Source organism: Crocuta crocuta, unplaced genomic scaffold (genome assembly GCF_008692635.1).
Source record: "Crocuta crocuta isolate KB4526 unplaced genomic scaffold, BGI_CrCroc_1.0 scaffold288, whole genome shotgun sequence".
Taxonomy (NCBI): domain Eukaryota; kingdom Metazoa; phylum Chordata; class Mammalia; order Carnivora; family Hyaenidae; genus Crocuta; species Crocuta crocuta.
Window position 1 is genome coordinate 5,293,165 of NW_027532607.1, and position 25,387 is coordinate 5,318,551.

At 41.6% G+C, this 25,387-nt stretch overlaps 1 protein-coding gene across 5 annotated transcripts in view; it reads left to right on the forward strand.

Moving 5' to 3' along the window:
- Positions 1 to 25,387, forward strand: part of CEP112 (centrosomal protein 112) — a 420,942-nt gene that overhangs the window by 367,131 nt on the left and 28,424 nt on the right. For all 5 annotated transcript variants that reach the window (XM_077780421.1, XM_077780423.1, XM_077780424.1 and 2 more), the window contains one exon: positions 9,030 to 9,119. In XM_077780421.1, coding sequence (XP_077636547.1) covers positions 9,030 to 9,119 — 90 coding nt within the window. The remainder of the gene's footprint in view (positions 1 to 9,029; positions 9,120 to 25,387) is intronic.

Below are 25,387 nucleotides of genomic sequence, written 5' to 3' on the forward strand. Positions count from 1 at the left end.
TTCCCGGAAACGGTGTTAAGACCAGGAAACACCAACTTTTTTAAAGTGTAGTTTTAGGACTTTTAGAGGAAATTAGTCAGGAATTTTAAAAGACTGAAAATGGGTGAAAGAGAGAAAAAGTGATAACTTTCTTATTCTTTGGTGAAAATGCTCCTCTTGTTTTTTATGTAGGCTGCCACACCTTGGCCTTTCATGTTGAATCAGTAGCCTACTCCGCACTCTAGCAATGGCTCCTGTCCAAGTGCAATTTCTCATACATGTGGTTTGTGGCAACAGGGACGAAAAACTTTCCACCTGAAAGGAATTTTGCCTGATGTGAAGAGTAACATGTGTATGGGGTTAACACTCCTGAAAGATCTCCTTTCCTTCATACCAGTATCACCAGAGGCTGAATAACGAGGGTTAAAAAAAGAGGGGGGGAAAAAAAAGAGTGCTTGCTTGGAATGTGAAAAAAAAATTAAAAACCTGAATGCAAGCCGTATAGAAAAAAAAAGTTCTACTGCTGGGTTTTGAATACATTAGTGGCCTCTGCATGACTGTGGTTCTGGTTTTCTTTAGATCTATAGTGTGAACCCATTCCCCATTCTGTAGAATCACTAATAAAACTTTTTTATGGTTTGTTTTTCATCCTCGGTGGATCTAAATGAAGAAATCACTTCAAAAGAAATCTTGACTGGCATTTCAGTTGAAGACTTGTTACTTTTGTTAGTAGATTTAGCCTATTAAGAAAGATAAAATAAAATCAGACAGAAGCTATAGCAGCCTCGGTAAATAGCCAGTAGGACCACCCGGTAAAAATGTCACTGCCTTTGTGTCATCATCCCTCTTCCCAGATTTATATCTCCTCATCTGGGAGACATGGCTTCCTCTTCCTGCTATATGCCAGTGGTTTAAGATGTGCTTTAAAAAAAAAAAAGTCTATAAATCTGACATTAAAATAGTAAGATTTTATTGCTTGTATTTCATTTTCCCTTAGCCTTCACTTAGCAATAGTAGAAAGAAAATCATTTGCAGCTTCTGCGTCAGTTGACATGTCAGAGAAAACCTGCTCATGAGAAGATGCATTGTCGGCACCATTTGTAAACTGAGTTGAAGTAAATGCTGCGGAAGCAAATGTGGGCATTATTAAAAAGGCAACTAAGGTTTAAACGAGAGTCATCCCTATTTCCCCTTCATAATTGGTGTCTCCTCCCTATAGTCACAGATCAGGTGTCATTTCCATTTGAGGGAGAAGCCAATCGGTGTGTGATGGTTGATACCAAGATTTTATAATGCTAATAGAAATTTTATGGCACAACCTTTTAAATCATCTAACATGTTTTAAATGGAAAAGAGGCCATTTCCATTGAAAAATAAACCTGGAATTTTACTGTATGTAAAGACATCTTACTAAAAATACAAATAAGCCTTCCCTTTCCAGGTATCTTCTCCTTAGGTCAAAAGATGAACATCACTCCTTGCTTCCTTAACTTTATGTTCAGAATACACATGGGGAAATGTTTCTGCATCTCTCCTGCCCACTGAATGATGACTGAGTCATGTGTCCTCTCTGAAGTAAGATAGTAAATTCAAGCCTCATGAAAGGAATGTTAGGATGACTTCGTGTTTTTTAAGTAGGGAAAGCTTCAAATTGTTTTTTAACTTTTTTTATGGCAACTTTCCAGCATACACAAAAGTGGGGGGCAAATAGCATGTTGAACCCCCATCTACCCATCAGCCGGCTTCGCTGGTTTTCAGCAGTTTGCCAGGCCAACTTCTTCCAACCAGCATCTATAGTACAAATACTCTGCTTTTTTTTTCTTGTTAAAACTCCTCAGCGGGACAGAGCTTACTGCTAACGAGGTCCTTTCTGCATTTCACCCAGAAGAGGCTCACCCACTTCCTCATTTCATGACCACACACATAACCCAGAGTCCTCAAAATCAATGACTTTGAGGACCCCAATTTTATATTCATATAGGGCAGAACTTAATCCATTATTTTTGGTTTATGTGTGCTTTAAACCAGTTTCTTTAAATAAAAGAACTCTGTGCTCCTCAAGATTCCCACATGCTCTACATGGTTTCTGGGACAGAACCAAGGAAAGGGTCCATGTGCCCTTTGCCCCTCAATGTATGGCAGGCTCAGAAAAATGTGCCCATAGGCCTCGTGATGATTTGTGAAATGGAGGTAAGCATTTTGCCAAGACCTGGCACACAGAATGAGGCAGAATGCAAGCATAAAATGCATTACATTTCAAGTCCATGAGAACGGGTTTGAAAACTCTTAAAAAGCAGGAAGGCATAGTCCTGTAGCGTGAGTTACAAAATGGTAAGAGTCCACTCTGCTGACAGTGTTTCCAGAAGTGACTAAGGAGAAGGGTGGCCTTTTCCTGTTGAGTCTGTTTTGACTGGAAAGTAGTTTTCCAAATTTTTCACAACTGAGGTTTTGGTAAAGATGGGGAAGTAGAGAGTTTGAGATTGTATTCTCTGGCCAGAGAGCACAAATATTCTGGGTGATGAGCTGAGGACAAATTCGCTTAGCCGGATGGCCTACTGAGAAAGGATGGTAAGTTCATAGTGGGCCCAGATGGATACCTGCCACCACCCCCACCTCTGGCGCTGGCTGAGAGGTTAGCTAAAGGCAAGGTCAGATCTCTGGGAAGACTTCTGGTCATTCATAAGACTTGTGTGCTGGGCTTACATAAGACTTGTATGTAGGCATTCAATGCCTTGTATGCTGGGAACATTCTGATTATCTATCTATCTACCTATCTACCTATATATCTATCATCTATCTATCCAGTCTCTGTACCCATTGTGGGGCTCAAACTCATGACTCCCAAGATCGAGAGTCACATGCTCTACTGACTGAGCCCGCCAGGGGCTCCCATAGCCTTTTATCACTATAGCGCAGTACCTCTCCCTTCCAATGGATTTTTCCTTCATTAAATAACTTTTTAACCACTTTATAATTGAAATGAGCTCTTTGTTTCATCATCTCATGCTTGCTTAATTGCTTCAGAACTGCAGGAGAAACTGGCTTTTAATAAGACTGCACATAATTCCTTAATGCATGATTTTACAAGTTGAGTGGTTTGCTTTGAATCATGTTTATAATTTTTATGAAAATAGCATTGACTACAATACTCTGTTCCCCCCGCCCCCAAACCAATGGAAAAGCTCAAGGCTAACACAGGTGCCATTCAGAAGGCCCATAAGCTCCCAGTGCATCCCCTTCCCCTGCAAAGTCCATTGACATGTATAATCTTTCCGACTTCAGTTTGCTCTAATTATTTTCATATTTTAAACTAACAACCCAAATTACTTTATAGCGTGCTCCCTTTTAAAGTGCAGGGTACCCTCATTGTTCTTGCAAAGCTTATGCCATTTGCATTTTTCTTCTGGAATGCGTCCTTCTGTGTTCCCGGCGACCACAAAGCACCCCGAAAGTCGGCAAGTGTAGCTTCCTAGAGCAAGCTGCCTTACATGGCATTTCAAGGCAGGTTTAATTGGGAGAAGAGAACTGCCTTTTCGGGAATGATGTAAGTGAACACAGCAGAGTTGAGAGATGAGGAGTAGTTTTGCAGAATAAACTGTTTAAGTGTTCGAATTGGGTTGCTTTGTTTCATATTTGTGACCCGATGTCGGACATTCTGTTCTTTCATGATCACGGGCTTTTCTCAGGAATAAACTCCAAGTTTGATTTGTGTGTGTATGTGTCAAATGTCAGATCTGAAGGCTTTTGAGTAAAGAAGCCACAACTTGCAAGAATGTTCTTGCTCGTTCTTATTGAGTAATTGCGGCCATTCTCACACAATCCCTATGTCAGATTCTGAGGTTGGACCTCTAATGGCCTAATAATGTTTTAGAATATGAGCCCAGAAACAGCTGCCAATGTAAACGGCCGTTTGCCTTTCATCTAGTACATTTAACTTTTTCTGAAAGTGGGATATTATTCGGTGACTTTTCAATTTTCGAAACTGATTTTTCAGCAGATAATAAAAGTAATTTCTGGACATAACTGCTTTCTCCGATTAACCTTAAAAAGATCACGTCTTACATCCTTAAACTAGGAGCACATGTGAGAAGTGGTACCTTTTTGAAAAGCAAATGGAATTTCACTTCCATTGTGATAACATTGATAAAATATGGCTGTCATAGGCTTCCCACTGCATCAAGTGTGGAGAAAGCATCAGATCTAATTCTTTTACCTGCCAGTTAGAAATGCTTTCAGCCATTGGGGTGCCTGGGTGGCTCAGTTGGTTGAGCGTTCGACTTCGGCTCAGGTCATGATCTCATGGTTTGTGGGTTCGAGCCCCGCATCGGGCTTTATGCTGACAGCTAGCTCCGAGCCTGGAGCCTGTTTCAGATTCTGTGTCTCCCTCTCTCTCTGACCCTCGCCTGCTCATGCTGTCTCTCTCTCAGAAATAAATTTAAAAACATTAAAAAAAAAAAAAAAAGAAATGCTTTCAGATGCATAGCTGTGATGCTGACTTCTCGGTAGCCTCCTGACTCCCAAATTCTTACTGGCCCCCAGCCCCCTTTCCCTCTGCGGCTGGCACCCAGTAGGCAGGTTTGTGAAACTTCTTCTACTTTCTTCCCCAAGGAAGTGTCCCATTTTCACCTGGTCTGAGACTCCTCTGCCCTGCTCAGAACCCCCTCCCCGCATGACTGATCCCCTCAGAAGTCCTGCCAGCGCCTTAAACTCAACTTGTCGAAAACCATCCTGCCCCTACTGCCCTGTCTCACTTCTGGTCCCTTTGGTAGCTCGTGGTGTCGCATTCTGTGGTCATTCAGCGTCAAAGCCTTGAGGTATCTCTGAGTCCCTCCTTCCCTGGATGCCCCATTCCTCATTCTACCCCGTACCCCACCCCACCCCCATCTCTGTGCCCACTGTCCTCTTTCACACCCTCGTGAAAGAATGCAAAAAGTGCCCAATGCGGCCTTAGAACGGAGGAAGCAAATTGGCTTCTGGCTTTGGCATTTGGGCAGTAACTAGGGACTGTGATGGAAACGGACTGAGGAGCATGGTGGGGGCGGCTGGCAGGTATGACGTGACATCAAGAGGGTGGAGAGGAGAACAGGGTGGGGGTCACTGCATGTGGCCACGCCCAGGGTCTGCTGGTGGAGGAGGAGGGCGATGAGGCAGGGAACAATATTTTGTGTCAGACAAGGGAGGTGCACATCTCTTTTATTTTTTCTTCTGTGAAATAAAGAGAAAAATTAAAGAAAAAAGTCAAGGGCGAGTTGTATTTTTGATTGTGGCAGAAACCAGACAATATATTATCACAAGGAACAGTAATATCATCTATGTCCATATATAATATGTGTCTAGTATATATGTTTGGAGGGTACAGTTGTATATTCTGTACTTCCAGAAACATGATGACCTTTAATGTGTTGTATTACGGATGTTTGGAAGCCCCGATGATTGTAGCACATTTCCTCAGGTATAGAGTTCAAATATTTATTAGCTCCTTCCACAAATGTGAATTCAGTGTCAAGTGTGTGCCAGGCGTCGAGTCGGCTTGGCAGTAGGCTCGCAGACCTGAAGAGGAGGGACCCTGAGCATCAGTTGCTCGCAGTCTTGCACAGACCCAGATGCTGATTCTCTTAAATGCCAGACACGAGACAGATGAGAGCCCAGAGGCATCCAGCCTTCGCTCTCAGGATCCACACCATCGAGCAGAGCAGGTGAGACAGCTTCAAGGCAAAGAAAAAAGAAAACAGGCACTGAGGGAGAGAGGCAGCACCCGCAGCAAATGTATAGGATTTGAAATTAGTCCGTGTTTTAACATGCCAGGCCGGCTTCCTTAGTACCGGCCGCAGAGCGGGCTGTTTAACCTCATGGAGCCTCAGTTATGCGATCCGTAAGGTACATGAAGGAACCCTGCCACCCAGGATTGCGGTGAAGGCTAAAAATAAAACCCACGCAGTCAGTGATAGTTCCTGTTGTTATTGATGGCGGCAATGGCATCAGCACGACACTGAGGCGTGGCGGGGGCTCGGCGTGGCCGGAGCCAGAAGACAGAGATCCCTGAATGCCCGGCTCAGGAGTGTGACTGTTTCTCAGGGATGCTGGAGCATCGTGCAAGCGTTTCAGCGGGGGACTGACAGAATTAGATCTCGGTTTAAGAAGATCACTCTGACAGCAGTCTGAGGGTGGATGGGAGAGCAGGAGAGACTGGGAACAGAAAAACGTGCAAACATTCTTCCGAAGACAGCAATCATTACTCTCCCCAGTGATGCCACAGGAGAAGCTGATAAGATCCTATTTATTGGTAGCTACCAAAGGAAAAAGAAATGCTACTTGATCAACAAGCATAGGAACAACTGTATTCACAGAACACAGTCACCAAATTATAAACAAGAATAGCTTCAAGCTCATTGGCAGATTCGGTTGAACTGTGACTTTAATAATCAGGTATAACATCAAAGAGCCCCTAAAGCTTTTCACCTCACCTTCCAACACCTTTACTTTTTAAATTAGAGGTTCTTAGCCTGGGGTTTGCCCATAGATTGGCTTCAGGAAGTATGTGGCCTCCCTGAAGTCAAAGGCAAAATTATAAGCGTACTATTTCCATGTGGAGAGAGAGCACATAACATTCGTCAGATGCTGGCTGGCTGGATCTAGAACCCCAGAAGAGGTTAAGAACCACTGTGTATATCGGTATGTAGACAAGAATGGCATTGCATTGAAAGAATTCTTATTTATTTATTTATTTATTTAATGTTAATGTTTATTCTTGGGAGAGAGACAGAGCATGAGCAGGGGAGGGGCAGAGAGAGAGAGGGAGACACAGAATCTGAAGCAGGCTCCAGGCTCTGAGCTGTCAGCACAGAGCCCAATGCAGGGCTCAAACCCACGTACCATGAGATCATGACCTGAGCCAAAGTCGGATGCTTAACCGACTGAGCCACCCAGCGCCCTGCATTGAAAGATTTCTTAATCCCCGCTGACTTAGACATTCTACCTGAACTTCACAGACTCTTACACCAAGCTGCAACCCTGCGTCTTTGCTTGGATGTGTAACGGGCCTCCCAGACTTCATGCATCCCAGGCTCCCACATCCCTCTCTTAGCTTCCCCAACTGCATTCTTTTACCTGCTCAACCCAAAATCCTGGAGGTCTTTTTATTTTCATGCTCTGCACACACCCCTGGGGGCTGCCAATCTGTCTCCAAACCTATGAGGGATCTGACACTTCCCTCACCCCCAAATACCACCACCCACCACCCTCGTCCAGTTCCCCATCATCCTTCCCCAGTAGGTTTCCGTGGCCTCTCCCCTGCCTCCCTGCTTCTGCCCTTATCCTTCTATCATCTGTTCGTCACAGCAACCAAAGCAGCACTTGCCCACAACCCTCCGGTAGCTTCCCCTTCTACCTCTGAAGAAAATCTAAAGTTCTTGGTTGCCCCCTGAGGCCCTGTGTCACCTGATGTAACTGGGCACCTATGACCTCCCTGATACTGTGGCTCCACTGTGCTCACTCTCCATGCTAGTCCTGGAGTTTTCTCACACATGCCCCATCAGGGCCTTTGCACGTGTGGTGTCCCCTGCTGGGCAGTTTCTCCCTGCAGATAATCATATGACTTACTCTCTCTCCTCCTTCAGGTCTTTGCTCAAGTCTTCTTGGGCCGTCTGTTTAAAATTCCAACATCTTCAGGGCACCTGGGTGGCTCAGTCAATTAAGCATCCGACTCTTGATTTCGGCTCAGGTCATGATCTCACGGTTCGTTGGGCTCTTCTCTGACGGTGCAAAGTCTGCTTAGGATTCTCTCTCCCCCTCTCTCTGACCCTCCCCTGCTCTCTCTCGCTCACTCTCTCAAAATAAATAAATAGTTTGAGAAATTGCAGCCTCTTTCCCAACCCCACTCCAGAATATCGTCCAACCCTGCTTTGTTTTTCATCTACACTTCTCACTGATATACTTATTGTTTGCTTATTGTCTACCCACAACATAAGCTTCATGAGAAGGATTTTTTTGGGTCTGTTTTCTTTTACTGTTCTATCGAAAATACCTATTACAGTTCTTGACACATAACAGAAAGTCAGTTGTCTTCACTGAATGAATTTTACTTTAAGACCTTATTTGGCATCTTTGTAATTCTTAGGCCATGCGTTTTGCTCGCTGTGACTTTCTATATATTATATCCGTAATTGGTCAGATGCTTTGAATGTATTCTGTTTCTTTTCTAATTCACCTCTTTACTTAAAATGGTAACTAATGCCATGATGATTATTGATCTTATGGTTTCTAAATGCCCCATGTTAACCTGAATCCTGTTTCTATCAGCCACTTGGCAACTGAAAGGGTTCCTCTCTGAATACTTTCTACAGGTTCCCTAAATTCCACACCAGCCTAATGACGTAAGAAAAGAAATTCCCTGGGGCCCCTGGGTGGCTCAGTTGGCTAAGCGGCCGACTTCGGCTCAGGTCATGATCTCACAATTTGTGAGTTCGAGCCCCACATCGGGCTCTGTACTGACAGCTCAGAGCCTGGAACCTGCTTCGGAATCTGCGTCTCCCTCCCTCTCTGCCTCCCTCCCCTGCTCACACTGTGTGTGTCTCTCTCAAAAAATAAGTAAAAAATTAAACCTTAAAAAAAAAAGAAATTCCTTTGAGGTTACTATTAGTATCATTTTGAAAACTGTCATGTTGTCCAACATTACTATTCCTAGCTGCCGCAGGACTTTTCAGAGCTCAGCGTACCTTGAGGGTGTACCGATAGAGCCACTTAATTAGCAATAGCTTTAAGCTTTAGTGCGAGCTTTGGTTTTATGCTGGAAATGTAAGAGCCATTTTTAATTCAATGAACTGACACCTGCTCGTGTGTCTGTTTTATGTTTGGAATCTGTTATACTAGGAATTCCTAAAGCAAAAACTACACGGGCGTGATATTAAAAGTCTGGTTTTGTTTGCCTGGACTCTTTGCAACAACAGTAACGGACCAGAGCCGAGGCCTTTTTCATGCCAGTTCAGGTGGTAAAACTTCTTTTCAAGGATGCTAACTTTTAACGTTACTGTGTTCTTCTTACATTGTTTCAGGCTTTGCAAGAGGAACTAGAAAACCGCTCTAACCAAGTACGATGCGCAGAGAAAAAACTGCAGCACAAGGAACTGGAATCGCAGGAGCAGGTACTCTCCCCGCTTCTGCTTGGCCGGTTGGTTGCCTTCCTCTCTCCAGGCCAAGGGGCTCATATACTTCCTGTTTCCACTCGGATGCTTTGGCTGCAGGTAACTGAGTACTCCACCCCTTGCTGGCATAAACAGCTTAGGGACTGATTACCTCACGAGACCGGCAGTCTGCAGGTAGGGCCAGGCTCTGCCTCTCTGCCATTCTCATGACTCTACCTCCTGCGATGGCTTCAGCCCCAAAGCAATCCAAGATGGCGACAGCAGCTGCCGTCAATCTGTGCAGGCCTAGCAGTCTCCAGAGGTAGAAGGGGACTGTCTGCTTCCAGGGACCCCTTGTGAAGAGTAAGAAGACCTATCCCAGAACCAGCCTCCGACACACATACCTCCCTTCACATCTCATTGGCCAGAACCGGTCACGTGCTCAGTCGGCATGTCCAATCCCTGGCAAGAGAACGAAGGGACCCCAAACTGGCCTAGACCCATCAGGATCACCTGCTGGTGAGGGACGAGGAGAGGAAGGATAACCTGAACCAGGAAGGGAGGAGTATGCAGCTAACGGTGCCCGCCATGTCACCGTCCCAACATATGCAGACGTTATCGTACTCACACAGATCAGGTTTTCTTTTGAACTTTAATTTTTGCCTTCTTTCCAGTATGTTAGTGAAATAAATCTAATATAGCCACAATATTCGGGCTGTGACAATAGCTAATGACCTATTCTGTGTTCAAATGACAGGATTATTTTCATCCAGTTCTTCTGGTTAGAATGAATTATTCTTTGTGGTAATTTTGGCAGTTTAAACTGAAAAGTTAACAGCGTACCGAGGCGCCTGGGTGGCTAAGTCGTTTAAGCAAGCATCCAACTCTTGATTTTGGCTCAGGTCATGACCTCACGGTTCATGGGAGGGAACCCTGCATTGGGCTCTGTGCTAATAATGCAGAGCCTGCTTGGGATTCTCTCTCTATCTCTCTGCCACTCTCCCCACACCACCACAAAAATAAATAAACATTTTTAAAAGTCAGCAGTGTTTCAGTAGAGATCGCAAGTCTTAATAAAGCCTTTGATAATGCACTGTCCTCAGCCATCGGGGGTAGGATTGCTAACTTTCTTCTAAGTGCCACCAGCACAGAAACTGGCCTAGGTATTGACAGATCTTCACACTTTGGTTGTCTCATAGAGACATTGGGTTAGAGAATTTTGACCTTACGGGAAGAGGAAGCACCAAAGGCTAATAGGGAAGTTTTTTCATCTTTGCAGATATTTACAAACAGGATCCGAGGTAGTGGTTTGCACAAAATGGCAAACGTAAGCATCTAATAGATGCCGAATATTAATACTTGGTGAATTGACTTGACCTTCTGTAATTCCTTCCTACTCTCTAGCATATATCCTGTATACCATACATATAGAGATGCATATATCATGTGTTATACAATGTGCATAAATATATATGGATATATATGAATTGCAGAGAGTCTATTGTACAGTCAATATCAGAATTGTAATATAGAACAATACTAGGGTGAAAAATTTAATAATGACTATGCCTTATCAAAGGCCTATAAGATGACAGACACTGTCCAAGAAACATTACACGGCTCAGTTCATTTGACATCATAGCCATATAAGACCAGTGTTTTTGTCACCATTTCGCAGACAGCACACTAAAACCCAGAGAGGTTGAATAACTTGTTCCAGCTCATAGAGCTCATGAATAGTAGAGGTAGATTCAAACCCAGATTTATCAGAATTCTGAGCCGTGCTCTTTTTTAATTCATAAAAAGGCTGCACGTATGGTTCCAACACGTGGTACTGTAGCCAATGCCCTTGACCCTCCACCGGCGGAGAACAGATTTGGCTGCAGAAGAAAACGCCTCCTCAGATGACACTTGTATCATGTAGTGGTTGGGGGGGGCGGGCAGCATGGGTCTGCTTGTCCCTGAAGAGCAGCTGAGCTGCCCCTCCGGCCAGGACGCTCGTCACTAGACCAGCTGCTTAAAAGCCGGAAGTGGCGCTCCCTCCTGGGCTTCTCCGACTTGTGATAAAATACAACTTAAGGTAAAACTTTGTTGACATCACTCCAATTCATGGCAAAACTTCACACAGAAAATTCCATAATATACTGAGAGGAGGGAAATTAAGAAATCCCCAATGAACAATAGGGAAGGATTCAGGAACCATTTTCAGTCTTTTTTTATTGACTCCTTTTTGATCATCAAAGTTGCTTTCATCTTTGCAGTGACAATAGCTTTTTAGACTATTTCTTGCACTAACTCCTGATATCTTCTATGAGGGCTACAGTTTACCAAAGAAATGTCAGGAAATACCCATGGGGAAAACTGAATATTTCATAATCTTTGCAGCCATAAAAAAGTTGAGTTCTTTCCACAAGATCCTAGGGTGTAGCTGGAATTCAATGCCAATTATTTCAACGAAACCGACGAGCAAATAATGGGCATGAATTCAATTCTGTTCATCTATATTTCATTTAATGTAACTTTTGTTTTATCCAAACTTGACCTTTGGCCCCCTTTCGATCTGTAACACTAATGGAAGGTGTCGAAAATAATTAGAAGTGTTGCCATGGACATTGTGTAGGGTTTGCTCCTGTGTGAGCTTTACTGAGGGTATTTCAGATGTCGAAATTGTTGTGTATGATTTGCCTTTATGCATCTGTCAGAGCAACTGCAGTAACAGTAGCCGGCCTGACATCACCCTATCAAACAATCAAAACAGCTTCTTGGAACTTTTCTGCTCTTTCTTTTCAACCAAATATTATTATCCCGATACTAGTTGCACAAAGAATCAAAATTGAAACTGGCAGAATTACAAAGGACAATTTCCTGGGCTTCCTTTTTTAACTTGCTTAAAAAAAAAGTTTAAACTGTTTCTGTTTTTCATTTAAGAAAAATTCCTGTGTTTTGAGTCTATAAAAACAAAAAATGAATGAGGCATTTTAAAAGTTATGTTTTTAATTAAAAACAAAAAGCTGCGTCGCATCAGGTCTTGCTGGGTGGTATTCTGGCTGCCCCTCCCCCAGCTTGCCTGGGTGCTGTCACCTCTCTCCTCACCCTGGGCTGGTCGGGCCACAGACTGACCAAACAAGGCTTGTCCATCCGAAGTTACAGAGGGTTAATCTGCTCCTGGTGCCCGTTCAATGTGACTCACATAAAATTAGAAAATAGTAATTTTCTAAGTCAGCCCTGTAGAAGCATTCTCCCTGTAATCCATGAATAACAAGGCAATTTAAAAAGCATCATTATTTTTATCCATACCAGGAGTTCATAATTTCTAATTCTAGATTAGATCCGAGCGACAGTCCTATAATGGCAGCAAGGAAGGGGGGAATCAGAACTCTGAGTGAACTTCCTCAGGGTGCAAGGAAACTAAGTCACTGGGGAAAGAAGTGACTTCCCCAACATGGTAGCGACAGCCCCAGGGTAGGACTGCTCCCACCCGGGACATTATTATCCATTATATGGAGCACTATGTAAAATGGGTAAATGCCACGTATCACTTAAGTTCAGATATGTGTAAAACCAAATCTCGTTTTTGGAAGCAAACGATATCTCATTATTTGCAAGGAGGCTAATTTGCTAGCCTGAGCCAAGATCGTTCAGTCTGAGGGGTTATAGAAAAGAGAGGGAAGAAAAGAAATAGTCTCAAATTTTACTTAGCATTTTTAACACCATACAAAGTATGTATTTATCACAAAGTCAGTAACCAATGTCAGCTAATAACATACTCGGGACAAAACACCTCCTTTGAACCTAGTATCTTAAGTTTTGAAAGTATGAGTAGCTTAGATTATGTCGTTCACTCAGTTTCTCAGAAGCTTACTTTAAATAAATTGGCGAGAAAAAAAAACAATCCTTAAGATCTAATAAATAAAATGCAGTGTTGCGTATTTTGCTTGCAGGGTCATACTTTTTTTTTTTTTTTTTGCACATTTCATTCTTTTGACAGGCATATTGTGCCGGACAGTGATAGGCACTGAGAAGGAACAAAGATGAATAAGTTATGGTTCTTGTCCTCAGGGAGTTTATAGTCGTGTAGATCAGAAGACATATGTGGAAAATGGACTCCAAACATGGAATTTAGAGAAGGTTCTTTTTCTTCTAAATGGCACAGAGGCTTAGAACCACAAGATGTGGAAAGAACACACATTTGTACTGCTGTCCATAAGGAAGGAAGGAGGGAGACCTTCAGCTGGTAAAAAGTTAGGGTCCACCAACCCAGGCAGGGCTTAGAGCTTAGAGGCAGGCAGGGGCTTGGGGACCCTGTGGCCTTAAAGAGAACTGGGCCCTTGCTGAGAAACTACGCTTCTGCCTGCCTTTCATGGAGCACCCGGGGCCCCACCTCGTCTCCCTGCCTGGGGCTGCCCCTAGAGAGCGCCCTGGTTTTATGGCTAGCATTTTTGGGCAGCCAACTGGTTTAGCTCTTAGTCTTATCTGGTGTGTCACAAGTAGCCCATAAATTGTCTTAAAACATAAAGTGAAGGCAGTGGCACCTGGTGGCTCAGTTGGTTAAGCAACTGACTTCGGCTCAGGTCATGATCGTGCTTCAAGTCCCGCATCAGGCTCTGTGTGGACAGCTCAGAACTTGGAGCTTTCTTTGCATTCTGTGTCTCTCTTTGTCTCTGCCCCTCCTTCACTCACACTCTCAAAAACGAATAAATGTTTAAAAGTATTTTTTAAATATATAGTAAAGGCAACCTACTGAATAGGAAAATATATGCAAATGATATATCCTATAATGGCTAACATCCAAAATATATAAAGAACTAACACAACTCAACACCAAAAAAACCCCAAGCAATCTGATTAAAAAATGGGCAGAGGACCTGAATAGACATTTTTCCAAAGAAGACATCCAGAAGGCCATCGCACATATGAAAGGGTGCTCAACATCACTTATTATCAGGGAAATGAAAATCAAAACCACAATGAGATATCACCTTATGCCTGTCAGAATGGCTAAAATAAAAAAGACAAGAAATAACAAGTGTTGGCGAGGATGTGGAAAAGAAGGAATTCTCATCCACTGTTGGTGGGAATCTAAGTAGTTGGTACAACCACTGTGGAAAACAGTGTGGAGGTTCTTCAAAAAATTAAAAATAGAAACACCATATGATCCAGTAATTCCACTACTGAATATTTACCCAAATAAAACAAAAGCACTAATTCAAAAAGATAATATGCCCCTATTTTTATTGCAGTATTATTTACAGTACCCAAGATATGGAGGCAACCTAAGTGTCCATGAATAGAAGAATGGATAAGGAAATGTGGCATGCATATATATGTATATATAAAGAGAGAGAGAGAGAGTGAGGGTGTGGTGTGTCAGGGAAAGGAAATAATAAATTCTCTCTCTGTGTATGCATATGATGGAATATTACACAGCCCTAAAAAGGAATGAGATCATGCCATTTGCAACAACATGGATGGATCTAGAGGGTATTACGCCCAGTGAAATAAGTCAGACTGAGACAGACAAATACCATATGATTTCAGTCATGTGGATTCTAAAAAAAAAAAAACAACAACAACAAACGAATAAACAAATAAAAAGCAGAATCAGACCTATAAATACAGAGAACAAACCAATGTTTGCCAGAGGGAAGGGGGTGGAGGGATGGGCAAAACGGGTGAGGGAGACTGGTAGGTACAGCCTTCCAGCTATGGAATGAATGTCATGTGAATAAAAGGCACAGCATGAAGAATAGAGTAAATGATAATGTAATAGCGCTACATAGTAGCAGATGGAAGCTACGCTTTGCAGCGACATGGCATAACGTATACATTTGTTGAGTCTCTGTGTTGTACACCTGGAGCTAATGGAACATGGTGTGTCAGCTCTACTCAAATTAAGAAACTGAAAAAGTATTAAAAGGAACAAAAACAAATGAAATAATCTAATATATATTATATATGAATTACATTATATAAAATATATGGTGTATTATATTATCTATAATGCATACTATATATTTACATAATCCAGTCCCATTTAACATTTCAATCACAGCTTTGTAGCAGCCCACTTTAAAGTCTAGGCGCATCAATTAATTTAAGAGAAAACCTAGACAAGACAGTCTTAGATAATTGTGTGTGTTTGGGGAGTGAACAGACAGTGTCCCAGAGACCTACACCAAGACAAAGAGGGGGAGAAGGAGAGACTTCAAGGACAAATATGATCCAGTGGGGAAACTCTACTGGTTCTTATCACTATTTGTCATGTGCTCTTGAGCATATCACTTAAACCTTTAGGAAATCGGCTTCTTAAAAAGTCAGGAATAGTACCTTCCCACAGGGTTGATGTGAACATCAACACGAGATAATGTGTTAGAAGTACTTCAAAAACTATAAAACGTAATGCAGGTGAAATGTGTGTCATTATAATTAGCCATAGAGTCCAAGGGGACACGTGAGCTGAAGGCATTAACAGGAAGGAAAGACATAGGGAACAGAATGGGGGAAGACGTGAGGCAGAACAGGGTCAGAAGGTTCAGGGGAAAGTGAATAATATCTTGGACACAGGGTGGCATCATTGAAGGGGAAAATAAGACCAGAAACGTAGCTTCATTCATTTCATCCATTAAAAACAAAGAACAAGCCTGTGTTGGGGTGCCTGGGTGGCTTAGTCGGTTAAGTGTCCGACTTTCGCTTAGGTCATGATCTCGCGGTTCTGGGTTCGAGCCCCGCGTCGGGCTCTGTGCTGACTGCCAGCTCAGAGCCTGGAGCCTATTTCNGCACTGTGCCAGGTGTTAGGAACATTGGTGGCCAATCTTGGATCCCAGGCTAAGAAGTTCAGTCATTGGTCAGAAAGCAGTTGTCAGCCATTGAGGATTTTTGTCCTTTCGCTGAGTAGTGTTACATGATTGCATTCTTACTTTAGAAAGATTAACCTGGTGGCAGCAGATGAGATGAACAAAAGATGAATTCAGAAGGTATCGCACTAAGATTCACATCATGAGACATTAGAAATCAGGAGGGACTGAACTGGATATTATCAAAGGGAGTAGAAAGAGTAGATGTGAAGACTTGCTTGAAATTCACAGAACACAAAGACAGAGAGAGCCAAAGAAAGGAATAATACCAAGTTTTTCACTGATAAGCTGATGTCTTGTCCACTAGATGTTGAGTCTGAGAGGCTAGCTATGGGATGTTCACTTGGGAACGTGTACTTGAAATTCTGAACTATAACACAAGGTAATATATTCATCCTTATATTCAGCATCCAGCCCAGGGCTGGGCCCATGTAGTACGCGGTGAATTCATGAAAAGACGACAGAAAGGGGGGAGAGAGGATTAGCAGCATCACCTGCCTCAGGAAGTCTGAGAATGAAGAGTTCCAAAAGCCACTGCACCTGGGTAGTGATTCCAAATCTTTTGCATTGCACCCCCGAACATTTGCTAAGTAGATACTTTCTAAACATATTCTTGTCTAGGCTTCTGCTTAAATAAATATTCTTCTATAATTGTCTTCAGGGGTGAGTGGGATCATTGAGCATTCTCATGGCTTATCTGTGGCCCTCAGAAGGGGTCGTAGGTTGGAGAAAACCAAGAGAAAGCAAAATGCCAGCACCCTACCCTTACAGCTCACCTTTCCTCGTTTTTTTTCTCAATAATTTTTTCCAGCTTTATTGAGTGTAATTAACAAATGAAATTGTATATATTTAAAATGTACAAGGTGATGATTTGATGCCCATTGTGAAATGATTGCCATAAGTAAGTTAATTAACACTTCTGGGACCTCACATAGTTACCCGTGTGTGTGTGTGTGTGTGTGTGTGTGTGTGTGTGTGTGTGTGTGTGTAGTGTGGGCTTAAGATCTACTCTCCTGGCAGATTTCAAGTAGACACCACCGCCTTATTAATGACAGTCATCCCGCTATGCAGAAGGTCCAAAACTATCTTACAACTGCAGGTCTTCACCCTTTACCCAGCTTCCATGACTCCCCCACTCTCCAGCCCCAAGCAGCCACCATCCCACTCTGTTTCCGTGAGTTTGCCTTTTTTTCCATTTTTTGTTTTAAATCCACAGAGGGGTGAGACCGTCTAACTTCTCTGGCTTATTTCTCTCAGCCTAATGTCCTCCAGGTTCATCCAGGTCACAGACGCCATGCGACCCGCCTTTCTGCTCTTCTCTAAACCAGGCTAGACTTCCCTTTTGAGTCTCTTCCTCAAGATGCCCTCAGAAGGCCAAAGCAGGAAAGATATCAGCAAAGTCCCTTATTTTCTCTACAGATAAACTTAACACTCTGCAGCTTCCCTCCGAGGTTCCTGGGTTCAAGAATAGAATCAGATCCCTTTAGTATCAGTGGCTTTTGGGTAATGTGAGACATCTCCGAAAGTGCCTTACCTCCTTCTGTAATGTTTACACCATTACAGCTACTACCATTTGCATTCCTGAAGAATTTATTTGCCTCCCACAAAGCCCAGTGATCTACCCGGGGAGTAACATAGATATTAGGAGAAGCAACATCAATATTTTTAAAGCCTTCATTGGGTAGCACTGCTTATCTTTAAACTACCTCAGTCATCATCAAGAGGAACTAACAAATCTATAGAGTCATAGGCAGCCTTACAGAGGAAGACACTATGTAGACAGAAAATCAATTAAGCAATAATCGTGACAATTGTTAAAAGGAAGAATTGGTCTTTTGCAGATTTCCAAGCCTTTCATTTCTGTTTTCCATAATGGATTTTTTAAACTTTCCAGTCTTAGCTGCTGTTGGCTAACTCATCTGCAGTGAAATCTATTTAAAAAGTACTAACAGCGCAAAACTATGTTTTATCCCAAAGCACATTATGAAAACAGGAATAATAATTGCAACAGAAATATAATTCAAAGACTTTTATTGACTTTTCATGTTTAATGGTTATTATTCTGGCTTGTTTCAAGTAATTTTAATAACCACAGTTTATTTACAAAATTCAGACTAATTCTTTTGTTCCCATGCCAACAAAATACATTTGTTCCCAGACAGCTGGTATGATGCATCCTTCTGAAATTTGTGCTGTTATGAGGGACAGAACCACATTTAATTTTGGCCGCATCTTGCTCTCAATGAGAGTTTATTTGAATACTTGCCTCTGTTTTCTGAAAAACACTTAAGCACAGTGTCAGGGACATGAGTATTTTCATTAAAATAGACATCTCATCAAAATATTCCTTATACATCAGTTATCGTAGTAGGTTTTAGCGGCAAAGCAAGTCAACACTTGTACACAAAAGCTCCATTACAAACTGAGCACCATGACCGCAACACCATCATTTTAAAAAACAGCTTCTCTGGGATGACTGTGCTCTGCATTTCATCATTGCTTTCTTGAGATTCCGTTTGTTTTTAACTTCACTGGGCTCCTTGTGCTGGGAGGGGCGGGGCAGGGGGGGAGGGGAGGCACGTTTTTTAATCCTGTGCTTTGCGGATTTATCAAATCCAAGTGTCAGCAAAGCACCCACTGCATTATTGCAGGTGTTCCAGGCAGAAGTGGCTCTTTGTCCAGGCAGTGACTACGGGGTTGGGGGGTGGGGGGCGATGAGGACCGGGCTGAGGGCCACAAAGGGGCTGCGTGGGGCTCTGACCTGGGGCTGCCGGCTTCAAAGCCTGGCTGTGTCTCCCTGAGACCGGGTCTCATCTTTCACTCCTGTAATGAAGTAATGTGATCATACATTCTCACTTCTTTGGGTTTGGTTTTTTGGGGTTTTTAGGTAGGTTAGGCTTTATTTTTAGTGGGGTTTTTAAATTGTTTTTTTATTCCAAAAAATGGCTTCCTCCAAGCCAGTAAATGACAGAGGCACTTTAAAAACCAAGAACCAAAGCTTAAAACCAAGTTTTCTTCTATACCACCTTTTTATTTGTTTTTGCTTTAATTTTTTTTAATGTTTATTTATTTTTGAGAGAGAGAGAGAGAGAGCATGAGCAGGAGAGAGGCAGAGAGAGGTGGAGACACAGAATCCAAAGCAGGCTCCAGGCTCTGAGTTGTCCACAAGGAGCCTGACACAGGTCTCAAACTCACAAACTGTGAGATGATAGATAATCTTAGACGAAGTCAGACACTTAACCAACTGAGCCACCCAGGTGGCATAGGGGGCACCTATGGGTGCTTATCACAAGCATTAACCCGAATAATGGAGTACAGTCTCCCAGGAAGAGAAAAGGAGAGTATATCCCTGAGCAGTGTCGTGTGAAGGCTCACTTTTCTGTCAGCTTCTAGCACTGAATTCATGGAATTGAGTGAAGAGCTGGAAAGAAGTAAAAGAGAGAAACACAGAGATGGTAAAAGAGGGTAGCAATATGAGTCAACATGGCTACAGGGAGAAATGTTTGATGACTATTTACTGTGCCTGTCACATTCAGAGAAGTTATCAAATATTCTGATGCCATTTATTTGCAATTCCTTTTCTGCTTTGGCCCAGCCAGAAAAGATCTCCTTCCTGTTTTGAAAGGGGCTATTTTGAGGTAGAAGCGATTGAAATTGCTTATTGTCAAACAAATAACAGAGCATAGGTATTTTAGGCATATCAGTCGCATATCTGTTTAAATTGGAAATAAGGACGGAAAGGTGATATTTTTATACAAAGGAAAATTCAGAAATTTAAAGGGCTCTTTGAACATACTTTACATGTAGGTAACCTTTTGGATTTCTATACAGAACTAGAGAACAGTTCCAAATGAAAAAAATACTGTCATAAAATGTTCAAGTGCAAAGAATGAGCTCTTGAATCAAATAGAGAAATTAAAACTAGTGAAGAATATAGCACCATTAGCATTATTGGAATTTTGCAAAATATGACCCCTTTTTTAAAAAACATTTTTTTAGTTTATTTAATTATTTTGAGAGAGAGAGAGAGAGAGCACAAGTGGGGTAGGGGCGGAGAGAAAGGGAGAGAGAATTCCAAGGAGGCTCCACACTGTCTGTGCAGAGCCTAACATGGGGCTCAAAACCATGAACCGTGAGATCATGACCTGAGCCAAGGTCAAGAGTTGGACGCTTAACCGACTGAGCCCCTGATCCCCACCCCCGTTTTTTTTAACAGACAACCTAATTCCTCCTCAGCTCTCAGCATATAGACATGACATAGAAATCTTGCTGGCTTCTAGCAGCTTCTGTTATTATAATAAAGGGGAACACCATTTAAAGATCCATTTTTGGCTTTGTATGCAAGATATACACTCAAGTTTATTGAAAAGGGGTGAGAAGTAAGAATAGAAGCCCTCTGTCAGGAGATTTTCTAATTTTAATTAAGAAATAAAGGAGGGTTGGGGCACCTGGGCGGTTCAGTTAGTTAAGCACCCATCTTTGACTCAGGTCATAATTTCTCAATTTGTGAGTTTGAGCCCACATCCAGCTCTGTGCTGACAGCCTGGAGCCTGCTTCAGGTTCTGTGTCACTCTCTCTCTTTGCCCCTCCCCTGCTTGCACTCTGTCTCTCTCTCTTTCTCAAAAATAAAAATTAAAAGAAGTAAAGGAGGGTTTGCACTGTGTTGGCCACAACAGACTTAATGTCGGCGGGGTCGGCGGGGCTCTTCCCAGCTCAGGCAGGCAGCAAGGCTGGTGGAGAAGAAAGGGCCCAGGTGTCAGGCTCTGGTACGAGTGCTGGTTCTTATAAGCAGTAGCATCAGAAAGATCTGACCGGTGGTGTGTCAGGCCTGGCCCCCTCCCCCCCCCCATAGAACCAGAGCAGCAATTTATCTTGTTTTTCTACCCTTCAGCTTTAAGATTTTATGTGAATGAATGCCTATGCAGAAAGAATGGGCAAGAATTGGAAACTTAGACTGAATGATTCCAAATGCTTCATTCAGCTCATGAGATTTTGAAGTGTTGCTTGACTTGATAAACAGAGGAAGGTAAATCAGATGATAAATCAGAACATGCCATGGTAACTAAATGACAGTTCAGTTTGAACTCTTTTCCTAAACTCCTAAGTGATACATACATTCAACATTTCAATTTAATTCAACAAATATTCCTGAGCACCTGCTATATATCACGCCCACCTTGACCTTGATAGACATCAGTGAGCAAACAAAAATCCTTGATCTTGTGAAGATTACATTTTAGTGATAGGTTCTCATAGGCTTTTGCATTTCTCTATAAATTTTATACTCAGCATGTCAATGTCTAATAAGTCTCCCAGTCCATGAACATAGTATATCCCTCCACTTTATTTAAACATTCTTTAATTTTTGTTACATTTTTATCATCTTATGTAAAGATGTCTTACACATCTTATGTAAGATTTATTCCTACTTATTTTACATATTATGATGCTGTTTAAGATGGTATTACTTTTAAACTTTTGTTTTCTCACAGTTTGTTCCTGGTATGTAGAAATGAAGTTGACTTCTGTGTATATTCTCTTTACCATATTAAGCAAGTTATTTTCTATTCTTACAAAGATTCTTTTTTTCTCTTTTAAATTGTAAGTGGATGCTTCTTAAATGCCTTTTTTTCCCCATCTTTTGAGATAGTCATGTGAATTTTGTCCTTCATTCTGCTAATAAGTGAACTTCATAGATAAGTTTTATAACATTGAATCATCAGTGTTGAGTTTCTGGAATAAGCCCTTTTGAATCATGATGTCTTATCCCATTTTATCTTTTGCTGGATTTTGGTTTGCCAGTTTTGGTTTAGGAATTTTACATCTGTGTTTATGAGTAAGATTAGCTTATCCTTTTATTATAATATTCTTACTAGATTTTGGTATCAAAGTTTCTGGCCTCATAAAACAAACTGGAGTGTCCCGTATCTATTTTCTGGAAGAGTTTGTGAAATGCTGATGTTATTTCATCCTTAAAATGGTAGCTGAAGCCATTGGAGCTTAGAGTTTTCTTTGTTGGAAGATTTTCAATTAATCATGTATATACTTTCTTTTGTGCTTATAGTATCAGATTTTCTATTTTAATGTCTGCCTAATTCTCTCTTCTCTTTCTGAGACTATAATTATATGTATATTAGCCCTTCTAACTTTGTTCCCTATGTTCTGTATGTATTCTGGATTTTTTTTTAATCCAGCTTCTAGTTCACTGATTCTTTCCTTAACTCTCTTTAATCTGCTGTTAAAAACATTCTTAATTTTGGTTATTATATTTTCCAGAGCTAGAATTTCTACTTAGTTTCTTTTTAGTTTCCTAGCCTGTACTGAAGTTCACAACTGTTTTTCTTATTTTGTTCAACATATTTATCTTGGTTCTTGTAAAGTCTAAGTCTGATCATCATTATGTGGAATTCACATGGATCTTATTTTATTGTCTTTGTTTCTCTTGGCTTTTGGTCATATTGTCTTGCTTTCTTGTGAGCCTGGCTATTTTTGATTGAGAGCCAGATATTTTCTATAGAACTTTATAGAAATAATTTGAGTCCTCGAATGATGATAATTTCTTCCAGAGAGAATTTACATTTGCTTCTGGGTAGGCAGGTAATAGCACTTGCTATCCTGAATAACCTTAATCCATTTTCAGGGATTGAGATGATTTGAACCTAGACTTGAGTTTTAGAGAGGGCTGGTGTATTTCCAATTCATGCCTTCTCATGGGGTGTAGATCTTTGGGATCCACCCAAAACATGAGATTTTACCAGGCACTCCCCTTTAGTAAGACTGGACTGCAGTTTGTGCCTCTGTGGGGTTTTTTGTGAGGCTGTTAAAAGATCTGTTCAGCTTCTCAGCTTCTCACCAACCACTCTAGATTTGGCAAAGGCCACTACATAAAAATGTTCCCAAATGCCAGACTTACAAGCTCTCGTGATATCTATCATTTCCAGGATCTTGGTCCTATAATTCTTCCCTGCCTTGTTAGTTCCCTAATATTTTGAAACAGACTTGGGTAGAGAATTATGTAAGTGTCCATTATAGAAGTGGAAATCCAGAATTTGCATTTCTGTGAGTTTAATCACATTCATTGCTGATTTGTTCTATTGATTTGTTTCTCTAATCTGATCTATAGAAATTAATTTTCTTACATATTCTGTATATTAGTGGTTTGGTAAATAAGTTGCAAATACTTTGAGTTGCTTATCTTTTCATAATGTTTTATTCAATATTTTAAATTTTTGAGAACATTATTTTTCATTCTTTGTTTGCCTAGGAAGGTCTTCCCTACCCCAAGATTATAAAATATATTCTCTTTGATTATCTTCTAGTACCTTTAAAGCTTTGTTTTGTGTATTTTACTCTTTATTCTACCTCAAATGTATTCTTATATACCGTGTAGTGTAAGGATTGCAATATTCAGAATGTTTCCCCTAAGAGATCCATTCTCTAATCCCTGGAATCTGTATATTACATGGCAAAAGAAATTTTGTAAATGTAGTTAGAGTTACCAATCACTGACTTCAAAATGGAAGTAGGGCCAATCGAAACATATGACCACTTAAGAGGAGAGAACTTTCTCTGGCTGGAGGCAAAAGAGATGTGGCAGAGAGGGAGGTCAGAGAGACTTGAAGTGTGAGAAAGACCCAGTGTACCACTGCTGATTAAAATTGGAGGGGGCAATATAAGGTGGCCTTCAGGGGCTCAGAGATGCTCCCAGTGACAGCAGACATGGCAAGGAGGGGGACGTCAGCCCTTACAGCGGCAAGGCACTGAATTCTGCCCCAAACCTGAATGAGCTCACAAACAAATGCTCCCCCAGAGCCTCCAGATGAGAGTCTAGGCTGGCCAACACCATGATTTTGGCCTTGAGATACCAGAGCAGAGGAACCAGGTGAGTTTCATCAGACTTCTGCCCTATGGAACTGTGAGAGAATGAATTTGCATAGTTTCAAACTGCTAAATTTATCGCAGTTTGTTATAGCAACAATAGAAAGCTAATACAGGGATCTTACCTTATTAGTTTTATTTCTAAATAGATAGCCAGTTATTGATGCCATTTAGTGACCGAGATATTCTTTCCCCCATTTATTTGAAATGCTACCTTTGTCAAAAATCAAATTTTCCACATATGCACGGATTTCTGTGGGACTTTGTATTCTTTTCCTGTTCACCCATTAGTTGCGCCAGGAAGAGTCATTTTTATGGTGCTAAAGAGCTACGGTGCCCAGGTTCAAATCCCAGCTCTGCCACTTCGATTTACTTGCATGGGGCTTCAAGCGAGTTACTTTACTTTCATGCCTCAGTTCTCTGATCCTGTAAGTGGATTAATAATAATAGCACCCACCTCCGAAAATTGTGAGAATTGTCAGTTATTACAAGTAACACCTGTAGAAAGTACTGGGAACGTGGTACATATGATCTCTAGGGAAGGACTCCCCTTGTGCTCTTTTCAGAATTGCCTTAGTTATGCTTCAGCATTTACACTTTCACGTGAATCTTAAAATAATCTTGCCATTTTCCATTTTGTAAAATCTCTGTGATTGGTTGGGTGGAATTGCACTGAGGTTGTAAGTTAGGCTGGGAAGAATGACCATCTTTGGAGTACTGAGTCTGCTCATTCAGGAACTTTCCATCTCTTTGCATTTCGTTATGTCTTTTGTGGCTTCCAGGACAATTGAAATTTACCTTTTTATGGAAGTGGTACATTTCTCATTAAATTTACTCCCAGGTATATTATGGCATTTTGTTTCCCTTTTGTGGATTTTCCCCCTATAGTCTCCAAACAATTACTCATGTTTAGGAAACTGTTCATATGTGCTGTTTGTATGTACCCAGCCAACCAGAAGTATCCTCAACCTTAATTCTACTGAATTTTCAGTTGATTTCTTCAATTTATGTAAGTAGGCAATTAAATTGTTCCTAACAGATAATTTTGTGTCTTCCTTTCCATCTTTCACCACCTGTATTTGATTTTGTTATTGCACAGGCAAGGCCTCTAGTTCAGCCTTGGGGAGCAGCAGTGACTATTTGTCCTTGTCTTTGACTCATTTAAAAAAATTTTTTTAATGTTTATTTAGTTTTGAAGGAGAGAGGGACAGAGCATGAGTGGGGGAGGGGCAGAGAGAGAGGGAGACACAGAATCGAAAGCAGGCTCCAGGCTCTGGGCTGTCAGCTCAGAGCCCGACACAGGACTCGAACCCACGGATGCCAGATTGTGACCTGAGTCAAAGTCGGACGCTCAACCGACTGAGCCACTCAGCTGCCCCGTCTTTGACTCATTTTTAATGAGAATGCTTCTTAGGTCTCAATTGTTTTGGCTTCTGAGGGTTTCTGATAGTTACTCTTTGCTGGGTTGAGACTCATGACCTTCATTATAATTACCCATGTCAGTATTTTGTCCTTCCCATTAGGCTAAGACTCCTTTAATGGCCAAGTATAGATGAG